The sequence below is a fragment of the Cnephaeus nilssonii genome (genome assembly GCF_951640355.1).
Source record: "Cnephaeus nilssonii genome assembly, chromosome: 8".
NCBI lineage: Eukaryota > Metazoa > Chordata > Mammalia > Chiroptera > Vespertilionidae > Cnephaeus > Cnephaeus nilssonii.
Window position 1 is genome coordinate 12,441,092 of NC_137079.1, and position 26,470 is coordinate 12,467,561.

Consider the following 26,470-nt stretch of genomic DNA (forward strand, 5'->3'; position numbering starts at 1 on the left):
AGAATGACCCAGAGAGGTAGAAATGAGCGTGGAGGCATGGCAAAGCATAAGGGGGAAGAAATTGGTATGAGTCAACCCCTTCATGCCTCTAGAATTAAATATTCACTGAGAGGATTGAAAATAATATCCTGCAGATAATGGGGAAATGGAGCTTTTTAAATTGGGTCATGACCATAGTTCCCATGTTCAGGAGGTCCATGTGGTGGGGTGGGGAAGGATAGAAGGACAGGGCGTATGGTGCCTAATACAGTTGTTTAGGCAAGATATCAGGGGTTAGTAAGGATTGTAGGACTTGGATGGGGAGGAATAAGACTGTTTTGAAAAGAAACAATGTTCCTAGTGGATTAGAATAGTAAAATCCTGGTGTCGAGAGAAGAGTAGGCTGGTTGCCCATAACAAAGAACAGTGCAGGGGTGAGGCTGGAGGCAGGGAGAACTTTAATTTGGGTGACTTTAGATGCCAGGCCTAAGGAGAGTCAGCTCCTTTTTCTCTGTTAAGATGAGATTTTGACAGGTGAACGCACTGGGACAAAGCAATGAGCATTACTTTTCAGACAAAGTTCTTTTCTCACTTACGGCACCATCAGTAATATGCGACACTATCAATTTCATCTAAGGTCTTTTCATTTTCTTGACATTCTTCAGTATGTGATACTTTTAGCATTGAGAGACTTGGTGCTAGATTATATGGTAAACTGGGGGAGGGAGGGGAAATGATTCCTGTGTTTTGAGGCTGGGGGAAAAAGGAAAACTAGACTTAAATTAGCATCAGTAGGTAGGAGGTTATCTGTCCAAATGGAATCCTTCAGCAAGGAATTGGAAATGTGAGCAGCATTGGGGTTCAGAAGGAGGCTAGGGCTGCAGGTGCGAATCTGGGATTCATTCATACAGGGCAGGGTTAGAGTCAAGTGAATAAGATAGAATCTGCAAGAGAGGTGGAGTCTTGAACTTGGGAAATGCCCACATTCAGACAGTGTGAGACAGTGTGATTTCAAAGATGCCAGAGAATGTGAGGCATGTGTATTTTGTTGATAAATGGAAACCCTTCTGCTGCAAGAAAGAGAAGTTTGAGTGGAGATCATTTAAGTTTGGCAAATAAGGAGTAAAGATGAAAAGTTAAGAGGAAAAAAGAATACTGCTAGTCATATAGCACCACCTGGTGTTAGACAGTAGGTATTTTCTAAGTGAAGTTTTCTTTTTCGTCATCAGATGGATTTATTTCCCCCTTTCTGTTTGGTTGTTTTAAATTTTTCATCTTTTTTGTTGTTGTTGTTGTTGTTGTTTTACATGGAATCCTCGTGCGTGGATGGGCTCATTTGTATACTTTTCAGTCAACAGCATGGGGGGGAGTCATATCAATTTGTTTATTCTTTGATTTTAACTTGGCCACAAGCTTCTATCTCACATGGCTCTTTCTGACCTACCACTGTATCACAGAACACACGAGTTAAGTACGTGAGGCTCCTTGGTTACAGCCAGCCTGCTTGCCTGCTTCTAATATATCAGCAATAAATAAAGTCTAGGTGAAGACTTCATCTGAAGTTATGTGATTGGGAATATCCATTTTACGTTGTCAGTGAGGCGTTTGCGTTTATAAGCTAAAAACTTCCAAATATATGAATAGCGGTAGAAACTTCTTTTTTTCTCCCCCCTCAAGGAAAACCTACATCTTTGAAAACTGCACCTCCGTCCTGGGTGAATTTGCCTCGGCCGCTTCCGAAGTCCAACGGGTCCTTGAAGAGCTCGGTGCTCCGGCGCACGGGGAGCCCCGCCTCCATCGCCAGCACCCACAGTGATCTGAACGCCTACAGCAGCAACTGTGAGTCGGCCATACGTCTGTCATCCTTAGGGGGTTGTTGAAACGGTCGTTATATGAAGAGCCAGTGCCCTGCAGATAATTACTAGACTTTTTGGTTCTGTGGTTTATGAAAACATTTGCTGCTGCTTCGTCCCAATTTTTTTTCCTTTTTTTTTTGTTTGTTCTGAAAGTTTGGCAGGAAAAACATTCTTTCAACAACATTCTCTTTGGATGAATGTGCTATGAAACATTGAAATATTGGTGTTTAAAGGGACCTGGTATTGTTTAAAATAGGGATTCTGAAGTGTGTCATTTGAAGTGATAGTGTTTTTTTGGTTTGTTTAAGGCAGTGATGGGCAACCTTTTGAGCTTGGTGTGTCACACTTCGCCAAAATACTGAGCATAACTCGGGTAGTGTGTCACTTTGAGGAAAAAACTAACTCCAAGATTCTAGTCGCAAATGTTTCATCCTCAGGAGCAGCAAATGTTTCATCCTCGGCATGCGGCCGCGTGTCATCAGAAATGGCTACGCGTGTCAGTGCTGACACGTGTGTCATAGGTTCGCCATCACTGGTTTAAGGAAAGAAAGCAATCTAGGGGGCCAATGGAACCCAACTGGAAACCAGGAAAAAGAAAACTTCAGCTCCATTTATTTTGTAAAAGACCACATTTTGTGGGTGTGTGTTTTATAATCTTTGGATGCTAGATTCAGTGTCAGATGACTAGTATATTAGAATTTCAAGCCTGCTTTTATGTAATATTTTTAATGTTGCTAATGTGAATTCTGTTTTCCTGTGTATAAAAAGGGTGAATGAATTGAGTGTTCCCTTGCATTCAAAAGGTGTGTTTGGTCTTGGTACTTCTTTGCGCATGGAAATTTTCTCACAAATGTAGTTAATTTGAACAATTTAGGAGTGCCTGGCTGTGTGCAGGCGTCATGATAGATGCAATGAGAGAGGTACAGGTTATAAAAGAATGGCGCTTCTCTAAAAGGAGATGAGAGGAAAGAAGATATGTACATGGATAACTAGAATAAGCAGATGAAACCAGATGTTCGGGGGTGTGGGGCGGAGGGGAGTTCTTTAAGGAGGGATCGGTTTCTTCTTTCTGGGGAGGGGCCGGGGACAAAGCAGAGTCATGGGTAGCGAACCTTTTGGGGTATGGAGCGTATTACAGGGTTACCATACACTATTTCATTTTTTTTCCCCTCTCAAATAATTTCTGTTGCAACTCATTATATATGTAAGGTAATTCAGGCTCAGCGAGGTTGTCACCGGGCCAGGGCACTCAGCCAGCGTGAGAACAGAATTGACGCGCGTGTGGAGGACAAGGCGTTGAATGAATGAGCGCGTTTCCGAGAGCTCACGTAGCAGCAGTGGCTAGTCTCATGGCAGGAAGGAGCTGGATACCAGGACTCCAGGAATGCCGGAACATGCTACTGACCATGGACCGGGGTTCCTCTCCGCTTACTGTCTGCACTTGAAGTTGTCGCGTGAAATCAGAGGGGTTTGCACGGAGCAGAGAAGTAGGAATTGGGAAAGGTGATTCGCGGGCGCGTGTTGCGTTAAGGTCACTTCTCTTGCCGCTTTCTCTGTGTGCAACGCGAATGTTAAAAACCACCAGCAGCCGCAGCGTGCTCTCAGGGGACCCCTGACGCCGGAATCTGTGACACTGGAAGCAGACGCTCCGGAGTGTCACCACCCAGCCTTTTCCATGGACAGCCATGTTGACACGGCCACCGGTTCCCTGGCGGGCCTGACAGTCCTGAGGAGGCTGTACCATGCCTTTGTCTGCTCCTTTTTGTCTTGTAACAAAGGGCTTTTCCCTCCACCCACCGAGCCTGTCTAGCTTCCCCCGCTGCAGAGTTAGCGTCCGGATCAATGAGCCTCTTAGCGTGATTTGCTGGCTGGTCCGATCTGTTTTGTGCAGCGCCTGGGAGCTTACAGATACCTCCCTCCCCCGTTTCTAATTCACTAAGCGCAAGCATGAAGGATGTGGGAGCGAACATGGCTGCAGTGTTTCCTGCCTGAGCTTGCTCTGACCCACTTAAATGACTGTACCAGGAGGATTTCGCAGTTGCACAGAAACGGATATTTCTTCCAACGTATTTATCAATTCGACACTCACCCCGCCGGCCGGCTCAGAGGGGCACTACGATGCCACTCTCCTGACACTGCTGGTCCTGGGATCCTACAGCCTTTGTGTGGCTCCTTTGTTAGCCGCGCTCCCCGGGAACAGAAGTACGTCGGTGATTTCTGGTTTGATTCTTCTCTTTGTAAGCATGCTCTCAATGTTATGCAGTCCACCGATCTAGCATCTTTTGCTATTTTTGTAACTTGTAGTTTATGTTAGTTGCAGTGTTTCTCAGACATATTTTAAGCTGTCAATGATTCCACACGGAACCATTTTTATTGTATATTGTGTGTGTTTCCGAACTCCACATAAGTCAGCAGCACTGTCGATGTTCTTGGCACACGAAATCACTTCATTTTCAAAGGTTGTCTGACCGTCTCCTTTCCAGTTAAATAGCTAGTAGTTTTTGTGTGTGTGGCTGATCGTCGCATGACTATGAAAATATTTTTGTAGAATTAAAATGAAAACACATCTTTATATTACTCGTGATATTAAAAGTGTTAAAGCTGTGCACTTTTTAAAGATTACCTTAGGACCTAAGTCATTTGGAGCTGAGGTTTTCCTGTTCTGATGGGGATGGGTCATGTTGGGAAGCCATCTACTGATCAGTGCTCGGTTCACATTGGGTGGAGCCTTGGGACCCCTTTAAAGAACACTTCCTTGGCTTTGTCTGCTCGTTTCTTTGTGATGTGACCGTGTCAGTGGCATCATTTAAGAACTCCTGAGCCCACATGGTGCCGCTGCAAAATTAGCCCCTGGTTCTGGCTGCATTGAGATCCTATGGAAATAGCATTGCCAAGTTTTAAAGCGGCTGAGTCAAGATAGCTAAGATAGTAAAGCTCTGTTACTTGAGGGTTTTAGCAGGGTTTTTTTTTAATGTTCTTTTAAGCATAGAAACATTTAAAGTTATGATATAAATTTTCCTTTTGCATATTAACATAAAACATTGCATGGTAGCTTCTAGGTCAGATGTGCTCATTTATAGAGATTAAACGCCTTCAGCTCTTCAAGAACCAGATAGCTAAGGTCCAGTTTTTAATACACACACACATACACACATATATTTTTTTACTGATTTCAGAGAGGAAGGGGGAGAGGGAGAGAGAGAGAGAAACATCAATGATGAGAGAGAATCATTGATTGGCTGCCTCCTGCATGCCCCCTACTGGGGATCAATCCTGCAACCCAGGCATGTGCCCTGATCGGAATCGAACCCATGACCTCCTGGTTCATAGGTCGACACTCAACCACTGAGCCACGCCGGCCGGGCTGTAGTCCAGTTTTTGAGATCACTGAATAAAAATCAACGATCTCTGCAGGTCTTGACAGAGGGGAAGGCTGGAGGACCACGGTGCCAAAGCAGAAGGGAGTCTTTGGAGAGTCTGATTTCGCCACATTAGCCAATATGGAGTCCAAGGGCTTCCCTCTCCTTCCATTTTGGCCACAAAAGACATGTTTATTTTTGAGAGACAGGTGGTGAGAGGAAACATAAGAGACGCACACCAAAGCTATTTTCACTCTCTTGGGAAGAGGAGAACAGGAGGAGGCTGACGAAAGAAATGGAGCCTTTTCCTTCACCTTCATGGCCAGCCCCGGCCCAGGCGGTGTGATGCGTAGAAAAGGTTAATTGAACTCAGGCTCCTCCTCATTCCCCTAGGACAGTGATGGGCAACCTATTGAGCTTGGTGTGTCAAACTTCGCCAAAAAACTGAGCATAACTCGGGTAGTGTGTCACTTTGAGGAAAAAACTAACTCCAAGACTCTAGTCGCAAATGTTTCATCCTCAGGAGCAGCAAATGTTTCATCCTCAGCATGTGGCCGCGTGTCATCAGAAATGGCTACGCGTGTCAGTGCTGACATGCGTGTCATAGGTTCGCCATCACTGTCCTAGGAGCTGATGTGATGCTGGACAGTGTTTCCCTCTCTGAGCCTCAGTGTTCTCACCGGTGAGTGGGAGGGGAGGGCCAGGCACTTGTATTTTCTTCATTACAATACGACCGACCGAGCCTAATGGCTTGGAAGGAGGTGCTTGCCGTTGTTGAAGCGAGGAAGCTGGCAGAGAGAAGCAGGGGTCTGGTTTACGCGCCGTCTCCTCCTCATTGCAGGGTGACAAGTGGGAGGTGGCTCACGGCCAGCTCTGGTCGGTTGGAAAGAGTCGGCTGGAGAACAGTGTTGACAGTTTTTCAGGCTGCTTCCAGGTTCTGAGCAAAAAAAGTCTGTGTTTGACTAGTCATGTCTGCCAAGGGGGAGGAAGGGCTGGCAGACAGGCTGTATCCTCCTATATAATAAAAGCCTAATATGGTAAGTGTCCGGTCGTTTGATAGGCCATTCAACCAATCAAAGTATAATATGCTAATGATATGCTAAGGCCGCTCAACCACTCGCTATGACGTGCACCGATCACCAGGGGGCAGATGGTCGACTGGTCAACCAGTTGCTATGATGTGCACTGACCACCAGGGGGCAGACAGTCGACTGGCCAACCACTTGCTGTGACATGCACTGAGCACCAGGGGGCAGACACTCCGACCAGTAGGTTAGCTTGCTGCTGGGGTCTGGTTGATCGGGAGTGAGTGAGATGGATTGAATATGCCCTGGAGCCCTCCCATGGTCCCTCCCTGGCTGGCCAACCTCCCGTGTCCCTCCCCGGCCCCAATCATGCATCAGTGGGGTCCCTCGGCCTGGCCTGCACCCTCTCGCAATCCTGGACCCCTCGCGGGATTTGGGAGAGCCGGTTCCAGCCTGATCCCACAGGCCAGGCCGAGGGACCCCACTGGTGCACGAATTTGTGCACCGGGCCTCTAGTATATATGTATACTCTGGTCCTATATTACAAATATGTTTAATACTTAATGTGTGTCTAAATGGACTATTAAATAAGAAAATACTATTATCCAGACTGCTGTTAATTTTGTTTTTTGTTCTTTTAATGATTTTCCAGGGTATATATGAGACATTTTTGCTATCACAGAGTGGAGTAATTTTGCTTTTGGAATCTGAAAGCTTAGACTTCAGTAGTGATTTGATTTCGAGCCAGGTGAGCAGATGATCTGGCGCAGTGGGGAGTGTTAAGCGGATTCCCCCCCAAAAATTCAAGAAATGAACAGAATGTTGGCTCTGTGTGTTTATACATACTTTAATAAGCAAACCCATACTAATGTTTGCTAGATGCTAAAATGGAGCATGAAATGTTAGTTCACAAATAAAAGTCTGGAGCAGTGAAAAGCCCTTCTCGCATAGGAAAGCCATCGCTTCTGCCTGGGCTTCTCCAAGAATCTCTCTCCATTTTTTCCTTAGACTCTGCCATCTCTCTCCCTCTCTCTTTGCCCCTCTCCCTTCTCCCCTCCCTTCATCTCTCCTCCCTCCTTATCCCCCTCTCTGCCTCCCTCCTCCCTCCCTCCATCCCTCTCTCCCTTTTCACTTGAACTACATTTTGACCTTGAGGAAATGAACACTAAGGATTCCAGAGAATCTATTATCCTGGTGTAATTGAGACAGCTAGGACCAAGGATGGAAACAGGAGAGGCCAATTTTAAGCTGCATGCTAGAGCTGGCTAAGTCCTAGGGGAGCACAAGTGGACTTTCACATAGGGATTCTACAGACCAGCTGTCATTGCATGGTCATGGCCGGGGCCCCTGGAGCACCGTGTTTAGGAGGATTCTGAGGAGGGGTTTGGTCTCAGTGGGACTGAGCACCATGATCAGTTAGTGGGGGCCCATGACAGCTTAAGTACTGACTGTTTCCACACCTGATATTCAGTCCCACTCATTAGGCATAGAGAGGTGGAGTGATTGAGGGCAGCCAGGTAGTGGCCAAGTCAGGACCAGAACTCGCTTATTATAGACTAGAGGCCTGGTGCATGAGATCTGTGCATTGGGGGGTGGGGGGGTCCCTCAGTCCCTGTGCCCTCTCGCAGTCTGGGAGCCCTCAGGGGGTGTCCGACTGATGGCTTAGGCCCACTACCTGTGGCAGTTGGACATCCTTAGTGCTGCTGCCTTGGAGGCTGGAGAGGCTGCTGCTGCACTCGCCAGCTGTGAGCCCGGCTTCCGGCTGAGCGGTGCTCCCCCTGTGGGAGTGCACTGACCACCAGGGGGCAGCTCCTGCATCGAGCGTCTGCCCTCTGGTGGTTAGTGCACATCGTAGCAACCAGTCATTCTGCCATTTGGTCGATTTGCATATTAGCCTTTTATTATATAGGATTCCACCATTCATTGAAACTATTATGCTTCTCATATTATATTGGAACTTTTGGTGCTGAAGGATGTATGATTCGGATATAATAACACTGGACAAGAGAAAATTTAGATATCACCCGGGTACCAATCAGCTGCCGTGGTAGGACTGACAGAGGGCAGGAGAAATACTTACATGGCACTATGCCTCATGGTGAAGTGCCTCCTTCAAGTTGAGGTTTATTAACAGTGGGCCAGCTTAAAGGAGAGTGTTGAGAGACTTGAGGGTCAGATGTGTCAGTGTTGGCCATAAAAGTATGTGCAGCTCAGCACAGTTTGTCCCCCCATTAGTAAAGTGGGGAAGAGAGAAGGTGGGAAGTATGTACAATAGATGATCTTAGAGTGTGTGTGTTTGTGTGTATCTACATATGTATGTATGTTACATATAAGGGTAAACATATGGGTGTGTTTATATCTGGATCAGAAATGTTGTCCTTGAAATGTGGATTTTGACTCTCACGTGTTAACCAAGTTGCTGATAGATCTGGGCTGGATCCAGGGATCAGGATAAGAATGTTGAACCTGAAGAGTGGCCGTGAGCTTGTTTTCAGGGGAACACCTCCTGTTCTGTGTGACAGAGAGCCAAGCGACACGGGGATTGTTCCTCAGGAGAAATGTGTCTCGTGCTGAAGTGAGAAAGCCTTTTATTGAGTTCTTTGGAAACTAAAGGTCTTTGTGCTTTAAAGCTCAGTAATGCAAAGTGTGAGTTTAGGACCATATGAATTTTATTCAGTATGTAAACTCAGTTCAACGTTTCAAATTCTGAATAGGTGATTTATTTGCTGCTGAATATAATTTTAGAAATGTTTCAAGAAAAGTAAGACTAGGTGGGCACACAATGCAATGCACAAATATTGTATCATAGACATCTATGCCTGAAACCTACATGATCCTATTAACCCATGTCACCCCAATAAATTTAATTAAAAAAAGAAAAAAAGCAAGACTAACATCCAGATTGTTGTAATACATGTTTAAGACTCTAATAACATCATTTATTTCCTTTCTTGGATTTTGATTTAGCAAAGGCTGAAATGCTCATTGAAACCCAGTTCCCATTTTGTACATAAATCTATAAAATATGCTCTGTGAAACTTCGGTTGTGTTGTTTTACATTTGTGAAATTATTCCCCATCCATCCTTTAAGAAGTTGTATTGAATTTTATAGTAGTAGCCTCTTCAGGATTATCACTTACATGAGCTCCCTGTCTATTTTGGGAAAACCAGGTAGGTCTCTAGATTTGGGGGAAGGAGAGAATTGGAAAGAAGGATAGGAAATGGACAGAAATTTGACAGTAGGAGGGAAGGCTCTGTGTTGATTTGACCTAATACTGCCAACGTTATCTGGGCACAGGAAGAACGAGCAGATGGCTCACTGTAGAGGGACTTGACATAGATCAGGGGAGAAAATAGCATGTTTCTACAGGATTCCAAGGTGACATCTGTCAGCACTGCGGTAGAGTCAGGATGGGTTAGCCCAGTGAACAACTTCTGGCTGTTTCAAATTTATAAGGTATCAGTAAACAAGGCACACATCTAACCTTTTTCTAGAAATGTGAGGTAGAAAGATCAACATTGGTAAAGACATTTGTGATGGTAAGTGTTGACTATCAGCATAGAATTGGATGCTTAGAATTAGGTATCAAAGATTATTTGGAAACAGTGAAAAAAAATCCCATCTGGGTTGGTGGCAGGGAAATTAAGCTGGAAACCAGGTGGTGAGTGACTGAATCTCCAGACTTTCCCTCTGGCTCAGTGAGTACGTGGCGGTAAACATGCCAGTGGTTTGAATGGTTAACAAGGGAGATGGATTAAAAGGTTAATGTTTATGGGAAGAGAGAACCATAAAACTTTCCAAGTATTTTTGCATGGATTTTTTCCCCCTTGGGTAGGGAGAGAAAAGGACTGTGTACTTTTTACCCTCTTGAATGTTGTATAACATGATAATGTCTTAGGAAGAACAAAGAGTTACTGCCAAAATTCCTCGTAGGAGCTAAGTTGCTGGACAGTGTACTTTTTCAAAGGTTATTCAGTTACGGAGACTCAAAAGTGAAAGTGTGAATTTAGAATGATCTCTATAAAGATATATGCACCCCTGTGTTCATTGCAGCATTATTTACAACAGCTAAGATATAGAAGCAACCCAAGTGTCCATCAATAGACAAGTGGATACAAAAGCTGTGGTACATATATGTACAATAGATTATTACTCGGCCCTAAAAAATAATGAAATCTTACCATTTGCGACAGCATGGATGGATATAGGGGGTATTTTGCTAAGTAAAATAAGTCAGACAGAAAAAGACAAATACCATTTGATTTCACTCATATGTGGAACCTAATGAACAAAAACGAACAAACCCAACAGAAACAGACTCAGATACAGAAAACAGACTGATGGTTGCCAGACAACGGTGGTGGTTAGAGGATTGGGTGAAAAATGTGAACGGATTAAGAAGTACAAGTTGGCAGTCAGAGGGATGTACAGTTCAACATAGGCAATATAGTCCATAATATTGTAATAACTGTGTGTGGTATCAGGTGGGTACTTGAATTATTAGGGAGATCACTTTATAAATTATGTAATTATCTAATTACTGTGCTATATACCTGCAACTAATGTAAAATAATATTGAATGAAAAAAAATATGGGGAAAAAAAGAATCATATGATTTCAATTTGCCTCCTTCCTAGTGACTTTAATTCTAATTATTTGGTTAAGGAGGTGTTTGCCAGTTTTCTCCACTCTAAAGTTGCTATTTTTCCTTTCTAATTAGCAAATGTCTTATGGAGTAATATTTTGCTATCTTTAGAAATATTTGATATGTAAAGTCCTCAGAATTATCCACTAATGTTAGCATCCACTGACATTTTCTGGTCTGAATCAAGTATTTCTGTAACAGTAGCCAAATGATGATTTTCTAATTTCATTATTTCTTCTACACTTATCAGTTGGCATTTACATTTCTAATATTTTTAATGTGCATGTATGAGATATATAATCAGAAAAAATAATAAATACTGTTAAAACATTAAAAAAAGGAAATACCGATTTTAAAAAATTAAGTTAGGCTGCTTTCTTTTTTTGTTTTTTTACTCTTTACCCAATGATATGTTTTTATTGATTTTTTTTTAGAGAGAGAGGAAGGTTGAGAGAGAAACATCAATTGGTTGTCTCCCGCATGTGCCCCGACCAGGGATCGAACCCGCAACCATTTGGTGCACAGGATGACACTCTAGCCAGCTGAGCCACTGAGCCAGGGCTCCTTTGTCTAGTTTTAATTACTACTCAATGAAATTTGAAATTGTTTTATATGCTTTTATCTCTACACGCTGGTACCATTTTTCAAACCTTTCTTCTAATGTTTTTGACATTTATGAGGTTTTAAAATGTAGATTCTCCCTGCCCCAAATGGTGCAATAAGCGATGATAATGGTGGTTATAGTCCTAAAGTAGCCACAGAGTCCACTTCACCATAGCACAGCAGAGAAACACAGCCTCATAGGATCTCATTGTGGATCCAGCACACATTCAGCAAAAACAGAACGTGAAAAGGCATCCTCATTTGGGGTTCAGAACGCAGAAACAAGTCCCAGTTTGCTTACTCTTTTCCTTTCCCTGCCCACAATACAAATACAATTCTTAAGGATGCTACAGCAGATTTGGGTTCCCTTTTCAACCCAATGGGAGGCCATAAAGACTGAGGGGAAATTCACAACTTAGGAAGAACCTATCTAAACATGGTGTGCCCACCTGTCCTATGTGACTGAAAGCTATTTAGTTGTTTGATGTCCAGGGCTCCAATTAATGTTGGGCAAAAGAAGAAATAAGAGTGAGTCATCTACCTGAAGCTTTGCCATGATGGTTTTAAATGTTAGTTCCGATAGAAAATGAACAAGTTACAGGTTATGACTGTTGCTTTGCTCTTTGTTCTGGTATCACAGACCCTTAATATGCTAAGACTGTCTTTAGAATTCCAGCGAAGAAAGAGAAGCAAGATCAGAGACTGGAGCAAAATAGAGAAGATGCTCCTTCCTGAACTCGTTGACCTGGTCTACTTAAAGTGTAGTAATTGCTCACTAGATTCTTCTCTCCTGCTTTTGCCCTGATATTTTCTCCTGAAAGTAGTGTGGGTCCCTTTATATTAATCGTGCAGGAGCCCCTTTGCCTAACTAACTAGTGGACTCACCAGAGTTCCACCACAGACCAAGCAGGGCTGGTTACTATCCAGAAGTCCTTTCTTTAGCATTTCTTTTAGTGCCTGGGAAGTTTTTTGTTTGTTTTTTTCATCTCAGAGAGGATTCCTGTGTGAGTGAGAGAGGAAAGGTTTACAAATAACATAGAGGATGGTTTTTATTACTTAGGCATGAATCCCTTTTATGGTTTAGCATTGGGACTTGGGCTTCTTGGTTCCAGGACAGATTTGGGTCCCCAGCTCCTTGCTGGAGCAGAGGAGGAGCGGAAGCAGGTCTCATCCTGTAGCAGCCAAGGAGTGTGCACAGTATTGTTTGCGCATGATTGACACAGATGGCAGCCTGCACTCTGCCTCGTCCTCGGCCACATGGGTGCTCCTGCTCCCTGCACTGAGGGTGTTCTTGTTGCACAGCATGGATGGCCACATAAATCATCTCCCGATTTTTATTGGAGATTGGAAAACTGAGCTGAACACCATGCATAAATTAGATGAATCTTTTTAACTCTTTTTTAAAATTCTCACCGGAGGATTTTTCCATTGATTTTAGAGAGAGGGAAGGACAGAGAGAAACATCGATGTGAGAGAAACACACAGATTGGTTGCCTCCTGCAGGAGCCCTGACCAGGGCCCCGGGCCCGGGAGAAGCCTGTAACCAAGGTCCGTGCCCTTGACTGGAATCTAACCTGGGACCCTGGGGTCCACGGGCCAACACTCTATCCACTGAGCCAAACCAGCCTGGGCTAGATGAATCTTTTTGAAATTCCTAGTATTTGTTAGTACATAACTTTCCAGAAAGGTGTTAGTCTCTCAGAACTGTGTGTCTGTTGCTCTGCACCGTGTGTGTGTGTGTGTGTGTGTGTGTGTGTGTGTGCGTGCGCGCGCACATGTGTGTATAGCAAGCATGTCAAACTCGTGGCCCAAGGGCCACATGCCTCGTTTATTTGGCCCGTGTTAGCCTTTGAGTTTGACATGCTTGGTGTACAGCATCATGTGGTAACTTCATGGTAATTACCTAGTGGATGTTTATCAACACTTTTGCCTTTCAACTGAATTGAAGAGAAAACAGGCAAATGTACTGGGAAAGATTCTTTAGCGTGCCAGCAGGTTCTCGTCTGTTCCAGGCCTTAATACATTTCTGGGGCATCAGTTGACACCCTGCTGGGATGGCAGGAATCTGTGGTTTTTATTTATCATAAAGCCCCATAATCTACACACACACACCAGTAACTGAAAATTCAGAACTGTCCAACTTCGATACTAAGACAGCTTTCAGATAATTAGAACTTCGTGATTCCACTGATAACTTTACAGGACAGGGCACTCCAGTATGTTTCCCTATTGAATTTGTGAGCTTTTGAATCTCACAGGTTTTACGTGAGTGGGGAATCCATGCTTTCCATTTATAGCAGCCACACATTTTCAGACATTATCGTTTTAGCTGCCTGTTTTAATCTGAATTAAATATGAAACTGGGAAAGGCAGTCTTAATGTCTCAAGACTATGACCATGTAAACTATTAAAAGGGATGTTTCTTCTGATGGGCATAGTACACAATGATCCCCAATGTATAGCTCCTTTCTACTGGAGAGAAAAAGTATTAGCACTAGGCATTTTCCCTTGGCACAGTGTTGGACTGACATTATGCCTGCCTTATTTCCAAAGTACATAACGGACCCTTTACAGGTAAGGTTATCAGAATGGAAAATGAACTCCTGATAAAGTAATAAAAGAAATGGAAAGTATGAATTATGGTGTGGTTTTGTTTGGCAAAACATTTAACCCTTGAAGTTAAATGGGGTATATGATAGGGTTCAAGAATTCCTGTCTCCAATTAGTAATCAATGCTACAATTATTTCAGTGAAAAAACAAAAGATGTATTTTAAGGGGTCAACATTGCAATTTTACCTAGACCAGTGGTCGGCAAACGGCGGCTCACGAGCCACATGCGGCTTGCGAGCCGAGCTGCGGTTTGCCGCTCTGTTGACTAATGAGTTTGCAGACCACTGGGGTAGGGGCGACCCCTGACCTAGACTCTCGATTCCAATAACTACAGGCTGTTGTTGTTCCTTGTGATTAAGCCCCTATCCCAGTGGTCGGCAAACTCATTAGTCAACAGAGCGTCAAACCGCGGCTCGGCTCGCAAGCCGCATGTGGCTCGCGAGCCGCAGTTTGCCGACCACTGACAGACTGTGGTATGAACATGTATTTCCCCAAAATCAGAAACATGACGTTTTCAGGTTTTTCTAGTTGGTTGTTCATTATCATGACTTAAGACTTGCTTGTATCATGCTGAGCCTGCTGAGGAAAAGTCACAGTGTGTTGGTTTTGGGGAGAGCTTTGATGCTAAGAAGTGGTGTTCAAACAGCTGGTGACTTTGAGTGGATCATGTAATCTCTTCAATAGCAAATATTCTGCATAATTGAAATGACTGATCACTAAGATGTTTCCCTACTGTCATATTCTATGTCTACAAGTCACCTTGACTTTCTTCATATTCTGCTTGCAAATGTCCATCTTTTGGATGATATAGAAGAGATCGCCTCCACATATAAACATGTTCCTCTGGGGATTAAATTCTAAATAATTGTACTATGGCTTTTTATTTTAAAAGCAACAAACTGGTGAAAATTAAGTTGACCACCTTGATATCCTTTTGTTTTGGTAAAATAGTAATTTAATTTTAATTATGGCAGTTTGCTAAAGTCTAAAAAGTTTAGCATGTAGAGATTTAGAAATCACCATTTAATTTTTTAAAATTTGAGTTTAAATAAAATTCAGATAATTTTAGTGCTGTTTTGTCACTTAAGTAATCACTTTCATAAGTTACACTTAGCATAGGCAGCATAATTTAACTACTCTTGAATATTTGGGGCACTCCTATCATACTTAAAAATGATTCTATGCCCTAACTGGTTTTACTCAGTGGTTGGGCGTCGACCCATGAACCAAGAGGTCACTGGTTCGATTCCTGGCCGGGGCACATGCTTTGGTTGTCGGCGTGCAGGAGGCAGCCAGTCAATGATTCTCTCTCATCATCCATGTTTGTCTCTCTCTCTCTTCCTCTTCCTTCCTCTCTCTGAAATCAGTAAAAATATTAAAAAAAAAGGAAAAAGAAAACAAATGCTCCTGGTAAGTTAGATAAAAATGATTCTATGATGAGCATCTCTACAATGATCACTTTTAAAGTTTGGGTTAGTTTTTTGTGATATATTTTTAAAAAGTAATGTAAATAAATCAAGACATATCCATACTTGTCCCTGCCCTCAGGTAACCAAACTGCTTTCTAAAAGTGTCTTGCCCCACCCCCTAAAAATAAATAAAAGCTTCTTTCCCACATATACCGTGAATGACAACATAAAATAGTGCTGCTTTCACCATACTCTGGTCAGCATTGGGTATTGTTTTTTTAAATTGTTGGCTAATGTAACCATTGAAAATTTTGTATGGTGTTGTTTTAGTTTAACCTTAAATCAATTATTGCAGAGATAATCCTGTTATCTCATAAGACAAGGAAGAGAAGCAGAAAGAGAATTATCTTTAGAGGCATTGAGTGTTGTTTTAAATCTTGGTCTTGCCACATTCTACTTTTGTTCTGACCTTGAGCTAGTTGCTAAGCCTCTCCATCTCTCAACTTTCTCACTTGGGAATAGGAAAACATTTGGGGACGAACTCCCTGTGTAAGAGTAATTCCGACCCCAGGGAATTGTTGTGTAGAAAGCTCTCAAATGTGTCTTCTGTTAGGGATGGTGATGATGGTAACCCTCTCCATTGATCTTCCGATCCTAGTGGCTTACTTTCAGAGTTCTTTTCCAGGAAGTTGCATCATTTTAAATCCTGAAAGCAAGCAGAAAACCCACTGAAAGTCAAGAACCATCTCGTGGAGACTAGCTGGTGTAATTTATTTGAAGATTATGATGTTATAAGTTCTAGCCAACACTGACTCTAAATAAAGCTCAGTTTACTCTTCATCAGGAAGCTGTCACACATGCCACGAACTAGTATTACCTTGCTTCTGCCACATGTTAAGACTGTTTGGGAAACCGAAGCAGCAGGTTATTTCACACGAGATCATCGGGCCCAGGTGCCATGGTGTCTTTCCCGGAGAGGAGAAAATGCGCCGCTCCTTCCAAATCCATTTACTAAACGTGGCACAGGAGGGCGGGCTGCTCTCTGTCCCCTTTCCCAAGCGTTGGGAAATGGATGCAAGTTGCAAACCTGCTCTGATGAGGTAACACGGGGGTGGCCTGGGTTTCCCCTGGTGAGAGGAAGGACGAGGCTGTCATTCAAGGTCGGTTTCTGATTATAACTCTCCTCTCGTACTGCAGATGTCCTTATTTGTACTAAATTTGGTGTTTCAAATCAGAGAAATGTATGAATTATTTAATAAAATTCTTGTTGGGACAAAGGCCCCCTTTTTTTTTTGGTAGGAGCTGAGTGTCTACTTTACATACGATATAAATACAGGGTAGAGCAAAAGAAGGTTTACAGTTGTTTGGAAGGAAAAGAATACAGTAATTAATAAATAACAATCCTATGTAATAAAAGGCTAATATGCACATTGTCCCCTTGACCATTTGACTGGAAATTTGACCAGGGGGCGGGGCCGGCCGGCCAACCACCGTGGCCCATCCCCCCCGGCCGGCGGCCCCATCTGCCCCAATCGGGTTGGGCGGGCTGGACCCTACCTGTGCATGAATTCATGCACCGGGCCTCTAGTAGAAGAATAAACTGTTTTGCATACTCACACCTGTAAACCTACCTTTCCTCCACCCTGTATATTCTACACTGACTGAAATTTTACCCAAAAATTAGAATGATAATTACACTAGGAATATAGACTTGGATAGAAAAGACCTTCCCAGAAACAACTGTATGAAAGAAAAGATGAATAATTATGTCAACAAAAGTTTTAGACTTCTCCTCTGTCAAAAACATTATAAACATGGTGATGGGTGTTAGCTATAACTACACTTATTGTGATCATTTCACAGTACATACAAATATCGAATCATTGTGCTGTACACTTGAAACTCATATAATGTTATCTGTCAATTATATCTCAATTAAAAACATTATAAACAATATTAAAAAGCACACAACACAATGGGACAACATAGGCTACAGACTTACTCCATAGAGGCTTCGTCAAGTCAGCAAGATAAAGGCGTCTCCACAGTAGGAAAATAAATGGACCGACACGAAAGAAGAAATATGGAGGGCTATGAAACATGTGAAAAAAAGTTTGCAAAATGCTAATTAAAATAATGTGCTGTCAGTTCTTGTCTGTTGTTAGTGAATGAGTGAGGTGCCTCAGACATACTCCTAAGGGGAGTATACATTACAACCGCCTTTCTGAGGCACTTGGGTGACAAAAGTTTTCTATCCAGGAATTCCATTGATCAGAACTGATTCTAGGAAAATAATGGACTTACCGTATTTATTGCTTTCAAAATTATTTAAAAGGGGGAAAAATGGGAAACAACCTGACTGATAGAAATAACAGATGCTATTTAAATTACGTTCATTGACAATGACATTTTTAAGCCATTAAATAACAATATAGAGGATTATTTAATGCTATGAAAGATAAGTGAAATTGTTAGTTTAATAAGTTTGTTAAGCTTACATTAAGTTTAGAAACTTGTTGCAGAGCACTGTGATGTGCATGTAATTTAATTTTTATCTTTAAAAAAATCTACAATGAACACATGTTTTTAAAACAAACATAGTGCATGGGTAAGACGTCACTGCTCTTATGTTGGGAGACCAAAGAACTAAAAGGTGATGGTACTGGTATTGGAGAACTTACAAGCTTATGGGTGGATGGGGGTTGAAATTTTTTCTAATTGTTTTGTGTTATTTTTTAAATCATTATTTACAATATATCTTCTAGGCATTCTTCCTCCTACTAAAGAATATGGAGAAAAATAGGGCTTTGAGTTGAACTTTCTACAATTGGACTAGAGATAAGAACATAAGACCATAAAGATTTTGAAGTCATAAAAATGAAGAAAATGTAGCTATTAGCATTCTTTTAGGGAAAGTAAGGAGATAAATGTTAAGATTGATACTCCGTGTTAGAATTCTGGGGAAGATGGGTTGGACGTAGAGGCTTGAATCTGTGATATAAATATCAATTTGCTACAGATTCTTCGTGATCATTAACAACAGACAAAAAAAATCATACAATATTTGTGTGCACTTCTTCACATCTAAGCATCCCTGCATAGCACATGCCAGAATCATGTCTAGAATCATAACATCATTGTTTTCTACAGTCAGGTCTCCGATTAATCTCTCTCTCTCTCTCTCTCTCTCTCTCTCTCTCTCTCTCTCTCTCTCTCTCACTGCAGTGGAGTCTGTGATTCTGCTTTGAATGTACTGTGACATCATAACACACTGACCTGCCAAATGCTTATAGCACCCCTAGAATATCTTCTTTTGTTTCTGAAGCCTTACTAAAGACTTACAAAATTTTTTCTTTGTTTTTCTTTATTTGTGTCATTAACTGAGACTCAGCTTATTTCATAGGCTTTTCATAAAGCTATTTTGTCACACTTTTTTAAAAGTTTCTTTTTCTGCCTCTGATGCTTGTTAAAAATAATGGGGAAACACAGAAACATATGGCCAAGAAAATAAAAATCACGCCCACTCCAACTTCCAGAGCATTGCCAACATTTTGGTATATTTGCTTTAATATTCTTTATTATTTTTGTTTAAAGTTGAGATCCTGCTATACGTATTTTAAATCATGGTTTTGTTTTTCCACTTGACATCCTAACACAAGCTCTGCTGAACTTCCTAAAACTCAGTCCTAATTTTTATAGCAGTAACTACAGTGTTTTTTATCTTAGGTACCAAAAGTCCCTTAGATTTTTTTTTCCCTTGGTGATCCTTATCATGTTCTCTTAAATCACATTAAGACTTTGTATAATAATGAAGGTGGATACTTGCTTATCTTTAGGTACTTCGCATATTTAGTATAATCTCAGGTAGGGCACAAGTGATAAATAGCTGATCAATAAGTAATCAAAGTATATTTTTGAGCCAATTTAAAAATCTGTGCTTCCCCAATGCCCGAAGTAATACATTTACAAATCGGTGTTACTGTACAGTAACTGCTTTTTTAGTTATTTACGTGAGTGAACATATATGAAGTATTTGGGTGAGTGCCCAGCACAGAGTAGATTGTCTTACATAAGAGTTGGCTGTTCACAGATTGTCAAGGCTGCCGCTTCGCTTTGGCTCACTTGTGCTAAATTGCCATCAGGGGGCAGACTATGTTTGGGAAAGAATTGAAACCTAGTTTAAGCTGTGCTTAGTCTTTAGTATACCTTCCTTGTGAGCATTGTACTTTGCTATAAAAAAAAACCCAAGAACTATTCCTTCTGACTTTTTAAAATATATATTTTTATTGATTTCAGAGAGGAAGGGAGAGGGAGAAAGAGATAGATACATCTATGTTGAGAGAGAATCATTGATTGGCTGCCTCCTGCACGCCACCTATAAGGAATCAAGCCTGCAACCCAGGCATGTGCCCTTGACTGGAATCGAACCTGGGACCCTTCAGTCCAAAGGCCGACGCTGTATCCACTGAGCCAAACCAGCTAGGGCCCTTCTGACTTTTACTTTTTTCTTTTCATTGGCACTGCTTCTCTTTTTAGTTATTATAACACTAGGGGCCTGGTGCACGAAATTCATGCACTCAGGTAGGGGGTTCCCTCAGCCCCACCTGTGCCCTCTCACAGTCCAGGAGCCCCGCGATCGATTGCCCCAAAGAGGTAGGCCCTGCCCACCCGGCCGGGGCTCCATGATGGATCACTCCCACAGAGGGAGGCCCCTCCCACCCGCCGCAGCCCGCCAGTCGGTGGCCTGGGCCTCCCTCTTTGGGGCTATCATGGAGCCACCCGATTGATTGCCCCGCCGGCTGGTGGCCTGGGCCTCCTTCTGCAGGGTGATCATGGGGCCATGGCCGGGCCCCCGACCAATCGCATCACACCCGCCTTGGCTGGTCTGGTGCCAGTGGGCATCATAGCGTGGTCGTCTGGTCGTTCTGCTGTTCAGCTGTTCGGTTGATTTGCATATTAGCTTTTATTATTATAGATTATTTACTGTACTCACAATGTTGTACTATACATGCCCATGACTGTTCTCTAACTACCATTTTATACTTCTTAATCCCTCCACATTTTCCATAAATCCTCCCAATCTCCCTCCCATCCGGCAACTGTCAAAATGGTCTCCGTAGCTGTGAGTCTGTGTTCTGCTTGTTCATTTGTTCTTTAGGTTCTACATATAAATGGAATCTTTTGTCATTTGTCATTCTCTGTCCAATTTATTTCACTCAGCACAGTACCCTCTAGGTCCATCCATGTTGCTGCAGATGGTAAGATTTTATTCTTTTTTATGGCTGAGTCATATTTCATTGTATATATGCACCACTTCTTCTTTATCCATTCATCTACTGACAGAAACTTGGGTCATTCCCATATGTTGGCTATTGTAGGTAATCTGTAATAAACATATGGATACATATGTCTTTTCCATTTAGTGTTTAGGTTTCTTCAGATAAATACCCAGATGTGGAATTGCTGGGTCCTTCTTTGTCTCTTATTATAGCCTTTGCTTTAAAGTCTATTTTGTCTGGTATAAGTATTGCTACCCAGCCTTTTGTTGTTGTTTGTTTCCATTTTTATGAAATATCTTTTTCCATCTCTTTACTTTCAGTCTGTGTGTCTCTTTTAATCTGAAGTGAATCATCTTGACCAGAAGCCCTCTTCTCTTTATTCTTGCAATTCTTTGCTCTGATGTTAAAAAAGGGTCATTCACAACATTTTCTTTCAATGATTTTGAGAGAGAGAGAGAGAGAGAGAGAGAGAGAGAGAGAGAGAGAGAGCAGGGAAGAGAGAGAAAGCGGGGGGGGGGGGGGGGCGGAGATTGTTGTTACACGTATTTATGGTTTCACTAGTGGCCCGGTGCATGATATTTGTGCGGGGGGAGGGGTTGTCCCTCAACCTGGCCTGTACCCTCTCCAATCTGGGACCCCTCGAGCCTAAACCGGCAGTCAGACATCCCTCTTGCAATCCAGGACTGCTGGCTCCTAACCGCTCATCTGCCTGCTGACCTGCTCACCCCCAAATGCCCCCGCAACCCCCGCCGGCCTTCTCACCCCCAACTGCCCCCCCCTGCTGGCCTGATCGCCCCCAGCTTCCCCCCCCCCCCACCGGCCTGATCACCCCCAACTGCCCTCCCCTCCTGGCCTGATCGCCCCTAACTGTCTCTGCCTCAGCCCCGCCACCATGGCTTTGTTTGGAAGGTATCCCAGTCAAATTAGCATATTACCCTTTCATTAGTATAGATTGGTTGATTCTTATCTGTGCCCTTACTGGAGAACCCCCCACAACTTTGTTGTATTGGGATGCTGCTATAACCAACTGAGCTACACCGCCAGATCCAGCAACGTTTGCTTTTAACCCTTTGCACTCGCTGGCTTTTTTCTCGATTCCTTTATTCTACTCGGGATTTAATTTTTTAAATACCCCAGATTTTACAAAGCGCAGCAGTAGAATAAAGAACTGGAGTTTCTTTTCATACAAACTTATTTATTTGGATTTTTTTATATTTCAAATTATTGATACATTCAAAGAGTATAAAAAGAGCTGCTACCGATGCTAACCATGTCGAGTCACACTCGACATCCGAGTGCAAAAGGTTAATATATGTGGTAGCTTAGTGTGGTACAAGTAAAAGCTTTAATGAGTAGGATGGATAGGTGGATGTTGCTAATTTCTTTATTTGAGTGGTCTAGGCCAGTGGTCGGCAAACTGTGGCTCGCGAGCCACATGCGGCTCTTTGGCCCCTTGAGTGTGGCTCTTCCACAAAATACCACGTGCGGGTGCGCACGTACAGTGCGATTGAAACTTGTGGCCCATGCGCAGAAGTCGGTTTTCGGCTCTCAAAAGAAATTTCAATCGTTGTACTGTTGATATTTGGCTCTGTTGACTAATGAGTTTGCCAACCACTGGTCTAGGCTAAAGGATTTCTTTCTTAACCAGGGTATTTTGGAGTTTACTATTTCTTAACAACCCCACCCCTCCAAAAACAACAACAATAACCAAAAAACCCAAATCCCATATGGAGTGGTGTCATGTCTATTTTTAATAATGTTTGATATTTAACTTTATTCTTCTTTACAATTTTAATGCTGATTGGCATCTTGGTTTTTACACGTTTCTGGAGAGGGGGGTTGGAGGAGAGGTGGTTATAGCATACTATTAATATTCAGAAACGGAATAAAAGGTGGGTTTTTTAAAATAACAATAAACTGGGATAAGTTGTAAATCAGCATCTAAATGTAGCTGTTTTGACTTTTTGTCCATGGTTATTTGTGTTTCAGTTGCCATGGGTGCAGTGTGTTTGCAAGCTCCATTGTCTGTGTGTGAACAAGTGAACAAGTTGTGTCTTTCCCACAGTGAACGCTGGACAAGTGACTGGTGTGTCTCTAAAATGACAGGCTGGGGACTGAGTGAGGAGGGAGAAGAGATTATTCAGAATTTCCTTTCCTGCCTATCAGCTTCCCTCGTCACACCCTAAATGCTCCATACAATTCCTGAAAGAGTGCTTCCTGCGCATTAAATAGCAATTAATAGGATTACTCATAGTTAACAATCTCTACATTTATTCTGATACCGAGTCCTTTTTTTTTTTTTTTTTTAAGGAAATCTTGGGAACAAGCATAGATCATTTTTGACACATTGTTTTCTTGTACTTTGTTAGATTAAAAAAAGAGTTAGGATTTTGGGCTGTTCCAGGTTTAATATTTGCTTCACTTAAGTAGCATATTTGCCGCTGCAATTTTCTTATACCCATACCTTTACCTTTTGACTTCCTTGTTGTTGTTTTTTTGCCATCATATTTTCATGTGCTTTCATAAACCACTCTACTACAAAAAGCATTTAATAGATCCCGGTAAAAAATGCACATAACCACGCCCCTCCCGCGTTTCTAGTCTCAGCACCTGAGTGTGAGAGGCTACCTGGTTTTCTGTACCTGGGGTGGGTCTAGCAGTAAGTGCAGCCCTTAGCACACTGCCTGTGTGAATAACTAACATTTTTATTCCTCTGGAACCACTACATTACACCTGCTAGAGAAATTGCATGAACCTTTTATTGTTGGTTACGCGTGAGGTCCTCAGAACGTGTGAAAGTTGGCACTTGAACCTCTTATCAATCCGTCATTGCTATCATAGACATTTTATTAAAAATCATAATAGGGAACATTTATTGCTTAGAGCCATTTAAAAAAATTTTTATCCAGGGTGTCAGGTTTATACATAGGCTTGCATAGAAGTAATCTGCAAACGTGCCGTGTTATCAGTGTGAATGTAATAAAAAATGTTAAAAACCAGAACACAGATTACTTTAATGAAATCTTTTTTTTTTTCCTAATTACTAAATAAGCACGAGGCACTGGAAGTAGTTAATTTCCCTGAACCATCGCCCAAGTGGTTCCAGACTCTGTGGCGTTATTGGCTGTTACATAAAGCTCCTGAGACCACCCCCTTCCTCCCCCTTTGCCATCTCCGATGAGAACCATAACAACCCCATAGGCATGTGCAGTGTGATGTCATGCACAGGCTGCTCCGCGCTGGGGCTGCCAAGAGGAGATTTCATTCCGAGGAAGAGCATTGTTTTGGCAACATCTGGGAGAGCAAAGGGAAGCCGGAAACAGTGGGACCGCTCTGGGGTTGTTTTTTTTTCTCTCTCTGTGTGTGTGTGTGTGTGTGTGTGTGTGTGCTGGAATGACATTTGCTATGTAGGCATGTTTTCTCCCGCTGGGTTTCTTGGCCTCGAGGAGTGCCGAGTTTAAAAAGACAGTATGTGACCACCCGCGGGAGCTGTTCCTTGTGCGCACTCTGCCCACCTGCTCCGAAGACATGCTGCTGTCTCCCAAGTTCTCCTTGTCCACCATCCACGTCCGCCTGACTGCCAAGGGGCTGCTGCGGAACCTGCGCCTCCCCTCGGGGTTCCGGAGAAGCTCGGTCACCTTCCACGCAGGTTTGTCCGGCGTCGATTGCTCCGTGGTGGCCGGTGCATGGGGGGCACCTGGATGGACGTGCAGATGTCTGCACACGGTTCCCAATGAGATAGATGAGTGGGGAGTGGCGGGAGGAAGCTCTTTCTTTGAGAGCACTAGGCTTAATTTGTAAAAATAAAAAAAAAGCAGTTTTCTGATGTTTCAACACAGGCGTGTACGGCGCTGTTACTGTTTGCAAGCAGATGTGTGCTCGGTTTGTTTACAGAAAACAGAATTGTTGCCTTGGAGCTCCCTAGCTTTTCTCTCGGATGCCGACCAAATCTGTGAAAATCAACACCTGCCAACTGGCATGTTACTTCCAGTGATTTTGGAAATAGGACGTGGGTATATCAAGAGGAATATTTTTCTTTCCCGCAAAGGATGAGAGGAGATGAGAGGGTTTCTGTGGTTTTTCATTATGTAATTTCTCACCGAGATGGTGATGTTTCATAGACGACAAGATTTCCATATTCTAAACGTTTGAATTTAAACACCCCGATGGTTTTGTGGAGAGGCAGGTAACAAGCGAGCCACAAATGAAGTCCTCCAGGGTTCATAGTGAAAATGTTTGCAGTTGCAAAAGACCGCCTCTGATGTGTACGCTCATATCTGCCTTTTATTTTCTGTGCCTCAGATAGGAATCAGTGCGGCGTGTATCTTAGGCATGTGGGAGCCTGTGAGTCCCTCTGAGAGGATTCAGGAGCCGGACAGCCCGGCCTCTCGTTCTGATCATTGCAGCCATGGTAAATGAGGTTGATTTTAGGCTGTAAAAACGAGAGTGCTGTACATTGGATTTGGGCTGAGTAGTGTTCACTGTAAGGGGATTGTTTGGGGATGTAAACAGAAGCTATTTCCTTGTTTCATATGCCCAGCAGCCCTATGCATCTTATTTTTCCTTTCTGTCCCTAGAGATTTTATTCAGCAACTGTCTCCCTGAGGCATCTCCCTTCTCTGTAGGATAATTCTCATTTTTCCAGCACCTCTTCTTCGTGTTTCATAACTCCCCCTGACCTGCCACCTGAGCCAGCCAGCCTTTCCCTCCCCATCTGGTCTGACAGCTAAAGGTACCCAGGCAGATTAGGAGGTCAACAGTGGCCGTGTTTCTCCCAGCCGAAATGTCGCTGTGGTTTTTTTCAGCCTTAGAAAACAAAAAAGGGTGCCCTGTACCTGTAATAATTTGTGTGATCTAAAGTAGCTCCAAAAGCTTTCAACTTTAACTTAAAAATATAATCCAGACTCCAAGTTAAAAGGAAAACCAAACAGTACAGAAGGTTGTTCAATTCCCAGGGATCCTCCTTGTCACCCGGCCCTGCCCCCTCCCGCAGGCAGCCACTCTCAGGGGGTGCCTTACAGCCCCTGGTAGCTTCTGATCATGTGCGAGCCTGGGTGGCCCTTTTACATCCTTCTTGGTTATACGGAAATGGACGCATACTATAAACACTCTTCTGTAGCTTGCTTTTGAAAGTTAATGTGTCTTAGATTTTCACATGAACACATTTATTTATCGCACTCCTCCTTCTTAATGGTCACATGGCATCCCATTGTTGGGCGAGCCAAGATTTATTTCTCCAATCTTCAACTAGTGAACGTTTTCGGTTGTGTGTGTCTCTTTGTGAAGCAGCTAGCTTTCCAAGGCAGCTGAAGCAAAAAGAGACAAGGCTTTGATCACCAGAGTTTAACTAATAGGGTTCTTTCCGCTACATTTTTATTTTCGGAACTTATATAAACCTATTTCGCAACACCCGTCTGCCTGCAGTCACAGTTTTCAGAGCTGGAGTGCACCGAGAGGGGATCTGGTTGGTCTTATTTGCCGCCAAGAAGTCTGCGGCCCAGAGCCGTGAACACGGCCTGTGGCGGAGATGGGACTAAAACCCGGGGCCTCGGTTTAGAATTTCTGGGTTATAGATTTTCCTCACTGTGAATTTTGCTCTAATTCTGATCCAGCAAATAGTAGTGATCCAGCAAATAGTAGTGATGAAAAAGAGTTTTGTGCATGGAGAGGATTTTAAAATTATGTCAAGTACAGAATTCTACT

The 26,470-nt window shown here is 42.9% G+C and overlaps 1 protein-coding gene across 5 annotated transcripts in view; it reads left to right on the forward strand.

The window, feature by feature from the left end:
• Positions 1–26,470, forward strand: part of MTUS1 (microtubule associated scaffold protein 1) — a 131,419-nt gene that overhangs the window by 63,085 nt on the left and 41,864 nt on the right. For 4 of the 5 annotated variants that reach the window (XM_079779090.1, XM_079779091.1, XM_079779088.1 and 1 more), the window contains one exon: positions 1,657–1,818. In XM_079779090.1, the coding sequence (XP_079635216.1) occupies positions 1,657–1,818 (162 nt within the window). Of the gene's footprint in view, positions 1–1,656; positions 1,819–22,635; positions 24,417–26,470 lie in introns of those variants that run through there. The other variant, XM_079779092.1, reaches the window with a different exon arrangement.